The following is a 6,526-nucleotide window of genomic DNA, read 5'->3' on the forward strand; positions in this document are numbered from 1 at the left end:
AGGTGATAACCAGACAGTAACACACAGACACGTGCAAAACCATGTAAACCGTCCTGTGATGCATCCTATACACGTACTAAGACAACTAACTCGCGGTTAAAGCCTCGATGTAGCTAAACCTATTTTTCACAAGGGACAGTTTTTCTTTGTTTTCTTTTCATGATCTGTGGTTTAGTTAAACTCGACCTCCCCACCAGTCATGTTTTCAGTATGGTTGTACTGGAGGCCACATGCGGGAGGGACTAACCACAGTTTACTGTCGTCTGTGATCAGATCTCTTCTCCAGCGGCCCACCATGACTCCCAGAGCAACCTCCGCAGCAGAAAGGAAGGAGCGCTGCAGAAGATCGGAGACTTCCTGCAGAGCTCCCCCACGCTGCTCGGCACTAAAGGTCAGTGTGTCGGCGTGAGGTATCTAACTTTTATCTGGCTGTGAGAGTAAAGGGTAGCAGTAGCAGATGCATATATTTCAGGCATAAAGAGGAGTTTAAATATGATAAAGCAACATACATATTCATATTTCAAACCAAAATACATTTAAATCAAATTGAAGACACCATTTAAGTAAAATCAGAAAAGGCTCTCCAATATACTGCAAGTGTGATCATGATATTAAAAAGTTACATCAACAGTACTTCATTTAAAAGTAGTGATGATTACTTGCTTCTTCAGGTCCATTGCACTGGGTGACATGTTGCTTAATTACCATGAACACAAACAGTTGTTTATTTTCAATCAGTCCCGCACACATTGTGATGCTGCCACAAATACTCAATAGAGGACCACATGTGCATTAATCTGCCACTGAAAGTAGTCCCCAACAGATTCACTATGTCCTCAATTTTGAAACTATATATTTGTGTTTTTTTTAAAGATTTATGTCTTTAGTGCCACAGACTGGAAATGAAAATCAGAAAATGTTGAGATGAATGAACATTGTTGCAGAGCTTTCCATAAGCGCCGATTACTCGTATGTCTAGCTGGCTACTTTATTTTTTTTATTCTAATAATAATAATACATCGATTTTCTATAGCGCTTTTCAAAATACCCAATTATGCTTTACAGGGCAAAGACAAACAGAACAAAAAAAGAGACAGAGGAGCAAACAAAACAAACAAACAGAACATTTTGGTTAAAAAAAAAAAAGAATAACTGGAGAAGCTGTGTGGAATGGGAGGGTAGGGTGCAGGGGTTAGCAGGTGAAGGAGAGGTTGAAGAGGTGGGTTTTGAGGGCTTGTTTGAATGATGATAGGGAGGGAGCCTCGTGGATGGGGAGGGCGTTCCAGAGGGGAGGTGCAGCAGCTGAGAAGGCCCTGTCACCCCAGGTCCGGCCGGCGCTTCGTCCTGATGGTCTTCAGAGTGTTTGCACCGGTGGACCTGAGGCAACGGGTTGGGGTGTGGAGGGGGAGGAGGTCTGAAAGGTAGGGAGGGGCCAGGTTGTTTAGGGCTTTGTAGGTGGTGAGTAGTATTTTGAAGTCTATTCTGTATTTGACCGGGAGCCAGTGGAGGTTGCAAAGGACCGGGGTGATGTGATCATAGCGGCGGGTGGAAGTGAGCAGTCGAGCAGCAGAGTTCTGAACATATTGGAGTTTATTGAGGATTTTGTTGGGAGAACCGTAGAGGATGCTGTTGCAGTAGTCGAGTCTGGAGGTTATGAGGGCATGGATGAGAATTTCGGTGGTGGCAGAGGACAGGGAAGGTCGGAGGCGTTCAATGTTCCTGAGGTGAAAGAAGACAGTCTTGGTGATGTGGTTGGCGTGGGGTAGGAAAGAGAGGGTGGGGTTGAGAATGATACCGAGGTTGCGGACATGGGTGGAGGGGGTGACGATGGAGCCATCAATGCTGAGGGAGAAGGACTGGGCTGAACGGGTGAGGGAGTTAAATAAATAAACGTTATTCTAGTTTTCATTATAAAGTTGAGATTGGCTATGAGTGCACATTTTTTTAAACGACTGGCTTTTACTTCGATCAATGCGAGCATGATGCTAGAGAGTCATGCCCCTGAATAATCTATGTGAATGTGTGTGTGCAAGCTCACCTGTGGAGTCACTTTCAGTTTGATTATTATTATTAGCTAAATAATTGATGACAAAGCACATGAAGAATTGCATTGATTGCACAGAAATAGGAAATCCTCAGAACTGAGTGTGTGTAGGCTGTGCGTCAGCCTCACTGTAGTTTAACATTACAACATGTCCTCACCACTGAGCCCACACACACACCAGAGCTTCCTCTCTAATGCATTGTGATGCATTCTATTCATTCACCTTCAGTCAATTACTGATGGCGTCCAGGAGGTAATCTCATGGCCCAGGTGGGTTTTTAGAATGTCACAGAAACACAACGTAGGACACACAAGGACAAGTTTTGTCGGAGTAATTTATTGAAGGATAACAACGGGTTGGAAAAAGTAACCGGGCAAGGGCAGCCGAGTTTGGGACACTAATGATGGCTTAAAGGGGGAAGTTAAGACGGGGAACACACTGGAATCAACCAGTCATCTCTTGAGTTCTACCCTCCGGGACGGTTTCACTCGGTCAATTAATTGTTGCCCTGGGGTTCTGACTCAAGGTTGCTGTCGCCATCTGATACTCCCTCTCTCTGCTTGCTGTTTTTTCCCCCTGTCCCTCATCGTCTTTTATCTCATCGTTATTTACTTCCACCAACACATCAATCTTTTCCCTTTCCCTCCATCACTCACTCCTTCTCTTCCTCCATTGTTCTTTCTCTGTCCGTCCCTGTTACTGCTGATCTTATCCCACCTCCCTGTCCTCTCTTTCTCTGTTTCCTGTCCTTTCCTTCCTATACCCTTCAGTCTCCTCCTCGGATTGTTCCACCTGAACGTTAAATTGAAGGATAAAATAACTTTTAATGGTTAACCATTTAATAACATTAAATGGTTAACCAACATGAAATTATGTAATAAATATGAAATATTGATCAAGTTCCTCGTCTTTAATCGTCTCCGTCTCTGCAGCCAAGAAGATGATGAGTCTGGTGAGCGGTCGGGGTGATGCTGACTCAGCAGCCTCCTCTTCCTCCCTCAGTCTGAGAGCAAAGAAGACCAAAAAGAAACTCTTCAGGCCTGAAATCTCCTCCCCCATGGACATGCCCTCACACCCAGTAAGTGTCATGAAACATAAGCTTATTACGCCAACATGCCCAGTTCAGCTGGGTAACTCAAAACTCTTTTTATAGGCTGTAAATATATGTATATATTCATAAATAATATTGCCATTGGCAGTTTTAATTGTGTACACTAAGCTGCTTAGAGGTAGAGTTAGGAAGTTAAACTGGTCATAATTACCTCTAATATCTGTTTTATATTGCTGTGATATACTGTATTCAAGTTTTTCATCAAAACTACATTTTACAAGATTACATTTGAACACATCACGATAGCAGTAATTCACTTTCTTCCATACTTGTTTCTACTGAATGAGGCCTGAATGCACCGTAATGTAACTGAATGGAACCAATGGAACAGCTGTTATAATAACAGCAGCTGATAGCGGCTGCTGCCAAAGTTACTACTCTCCTCCTGCCCATTTGTTGTGCACAGTGTAGCAATATCAGGGATGGCTGACTAGACAACATTAATGCCGATCTCCAGATTGGCACTGAAGCTTTTTTTTTTTTTTTTCGGACTGTAGCAACCACCAAAGCCTATTTAGTCCCGCCCCTGTTTCATAACGAGCTGAAAAAATGTTTACACTCTTTAACGGCAAGCAACTCCGGCCGTGTCCGCTTTGCGCCTTTCTCTTTACCCGGTTTACTGTTCCATGTCATCACCTTAATATCAATAACAACCAATGTGTTTATGATTACATGTACTAGTGCGCAGTGTAAAGGAACTCTGTTACAAGTAAAAGTTTTGCATTCAAAATGTTGCCTGTGTAAAAGTGTAAAAGTAGCCCGTTATCTTTCAAATGTACTTAAGTACTCACTGACTCATAGGAAACTAATAGGTGTTTCTGTAGACATCGGATCAGTGCGAACCTTTACACTCCTGTCACTAAAAGACTAAACATTGTTGATGCACTTTTTAATGGCGTTGGGTGATTCACTAAACTCATTTCTTGATGGTGTGATTGGACAACTGGATGGGGTCTGTGGCTCTAATAACAAATACACAATGTTTTAACGATTAGTTCTTTTCTTGTAGATGATCAGCAGAGAGCCGGAGGAGAAGGCGAGCGACCATCAGGTCCTTAAGAGGCGTCTTCGCTCCAGGATGGTTAAATAATCATCATTGTTTTTTTGTAAACACTTTCTTAACTAAATGAAGGAAGCATTTAGCTGCTTATAAGTCTTGTTCTGTGTCACGGTGGTTGAAAAATCCCCAAACTTAACTTAGTTGTGTTATTTAATCTAAAAATCTATTTTATGAGTAAAATACTATAATTTCAGAATATAGCAAAGTCACTAATATACAGCTGGTTGTGTGGAAAGATGGCAGTTAATGTTTAACATTTTGGACAAGTACAGTTGTGTATATGTGGGCTCAGTGCGGAGCTGCATCCAAGAGGCCTTCAGCTGAGTTCAGCATAAAGACTGGAAGCAGTTAGCTAAAGAGCTGCCTCTCTAAAGCTCACTAGCATGTTGTATTTGTGTTTGCTTAATTAATCTATCCACAAACACAGATGGAACAACAGTTGGTGGTTTTAGGGGGAGGTACACGCTGAAACTATATCATGCAACAGTTGATCCAGTATCTGAGCCAGGCTAGCCGTTGCCCGTTGCTTCCAGTCTTAATGCACAAACATGAGTGGTATCGATCTTCTCCCACAATGTTGAACCATTCCTTCCCCATACTGCTAAATAATTGAATTAACTTGTGTCTGGTAGATGCTATTTTGTCCACATTTACCATCAAATGACTCCAGAGTCACGACGTATACTCCGTTAGATAGTAAGCACTCTACATGTGTGTATCTTCCACACTTCAGACACAATATGCTGCTGTTTTTTTCTTTATTCTGATGTGCAATTGTTTATATTTGTTTATTTGATGCGAGTAAGCTAAAACAGTTAGTCATTTGACTAACTGTTTTAGTCATTCTGAAAGTGATCAACAAAGCTGCTAAATGTCTTACATTGTTCTCAGCAACTTAATGGTTCAGATGTTTGATGTCTCTGCCGTTTACTTTGTGTTCAGCTGTGAAACCTCTTCTCACTAAAGTCCTCCTGTGCACCTTTCTGTATTGTCACTACATACTTCTGTCATTCCATAATGTTTTATACCTTTGTTCTACAGGTCTTATTGGTCATTTCCCAAATAAAAATACAAAGCTGTTTTTCTTTGTTTCATGTTTTTTTTTAATGCAAGATAAGTTTCATTTATTTATGTTCTGAGATTGTCGTAATGTATTACTATTATATTTTATTCCCTAATTATTATAATTGATAATCAAATCAAGTAGTAGCAGTTGGGCATTATCTTTTGTCTCGTACATTTCTGTGTTGAAACTGCAGTGAAGAACACTCACTGCGTAGACGTGAGGAGAGCTGCTGCTGACAGCGAGAGCCCCGACTGGCTTGTGTTGGCGGTGGACTGCTGCCGTGTGTGTGTGGGCACAAATAAAGAAAATATTTTTCAGTAAAGAAGTATTGAAAAGTGTTCAAGGAAAACCATTAAACCAAGAGAAAGAAGTGTTGACCAGAGAGGTCAGGTTGGAGCTCAACGCAAAGAATAATGTTTAGAACCCTGCGTGTGTTAAACCAGATATTTCCATCGCTACGTTCGTGTTAAGTCCTTCCTTAGTTCTTAGTAGCTACGAGTTAACTTCAAACTAGTGATTTACTGAATTGAGTTGTACCACTACAATACAGTACTGTTGTGTGTGAGAGCCGAACTCTCAGAACTAGTTTGTACAAAGTGTTGTCCGACCACGCTGGAAGTCAGAAGTGGTATTAGTTGTTCTGGAAGGCGAGACTGATATTGTTTGAATATGGGGATAAGGGTGCACATTTTCAGACGGAAGACAGTCATAGTGTGGCATTTGATTGTTCGCATCAAGTGACCAAAATACCCACCGATGTACGGACAACTTTCAGTGGATTACTTCAATTCTGACGAAAACTTAAGTGTGATGGTTCTGAAGCACTTCTCTGTGACGTCTAAGCAGATTTAAGGATGTTGGAGATAATGTCAGTCACAGAATGATGAACATAAGATTCTAATCTGAGAACAAGTCCAATTATTAACCTCAAGTATTAACTTTTTCCCAGTGAAAGTGTCCCCTTAAACTCTCTCTAGTCTAATCTCTAGTATGTCACAATATCACAGTATTGCATGACTTGTAAAAACTTCAGTGTAGAAGGTCATGAAAAGTGTCATATTATTGCATGTCTTCACAATGCACCATAGCATAATGATGCTATATATAAAGAAAAAACACTAGCTAATCCTGATCTCTCCAAAGATGTTGAATGTGTGCAGAGACGAGCAGAAGGGAATGACGGGGCACAAGCAACGGATAAAATTTAAAGTTGCAATATGCAACACTTAAACATAAACTGTACA

The 6,526-nt window shown here is 41.2% G+C and overlaps 1 protein-coding gene across 1 annotated transcript in view; it reads left to right on the forward strand.

Annotated features, from left to right (window-relative positions):
• The window catches only part of LOC116398209 (kinesin-like protein KIF20B), a 5,975-nt gene extending 685 nt beyond the window's left edge, over positions 1-5,290 (forward strand). Inside the window, exons 2-4 of the mRNA XM_031874321.1 lie at positions 253-391; positions 2,978-3,123; positions 4,166-5,290. Of these exons, the coding sequence (XP_031730181.1) occupies positions 253-391; positions 2,978-3,123; positions 4,166-4,246 (366 nt within the window). The 3' untranslated portion in view covers positions 4,247-5,290. The remainder of the gene's footprint in view (positions 1-252; positions 392-2,977; positions 3,124-4,165) is intronic.
• Positions 5,291-6,526: the final 1,236 nt, after the last annotated feature.

This window comes from Anarrhichthys ocellatus, unplaced genomic scaffold (genome assembly GCF_004355925.1).
Source record: "Anarrhichthys ocellatus isolate YVR2014 unplaced genomic scaffold, GSC_Weel_1.0 scaffold3, whole genome shotgun sequence".
NCBI lineage: Eukaryota > Metazoa > Chordata > Actinopteri > Perciformes > Anarhichadidae > Anarrhichthys > Anarrhichthys ocellatus.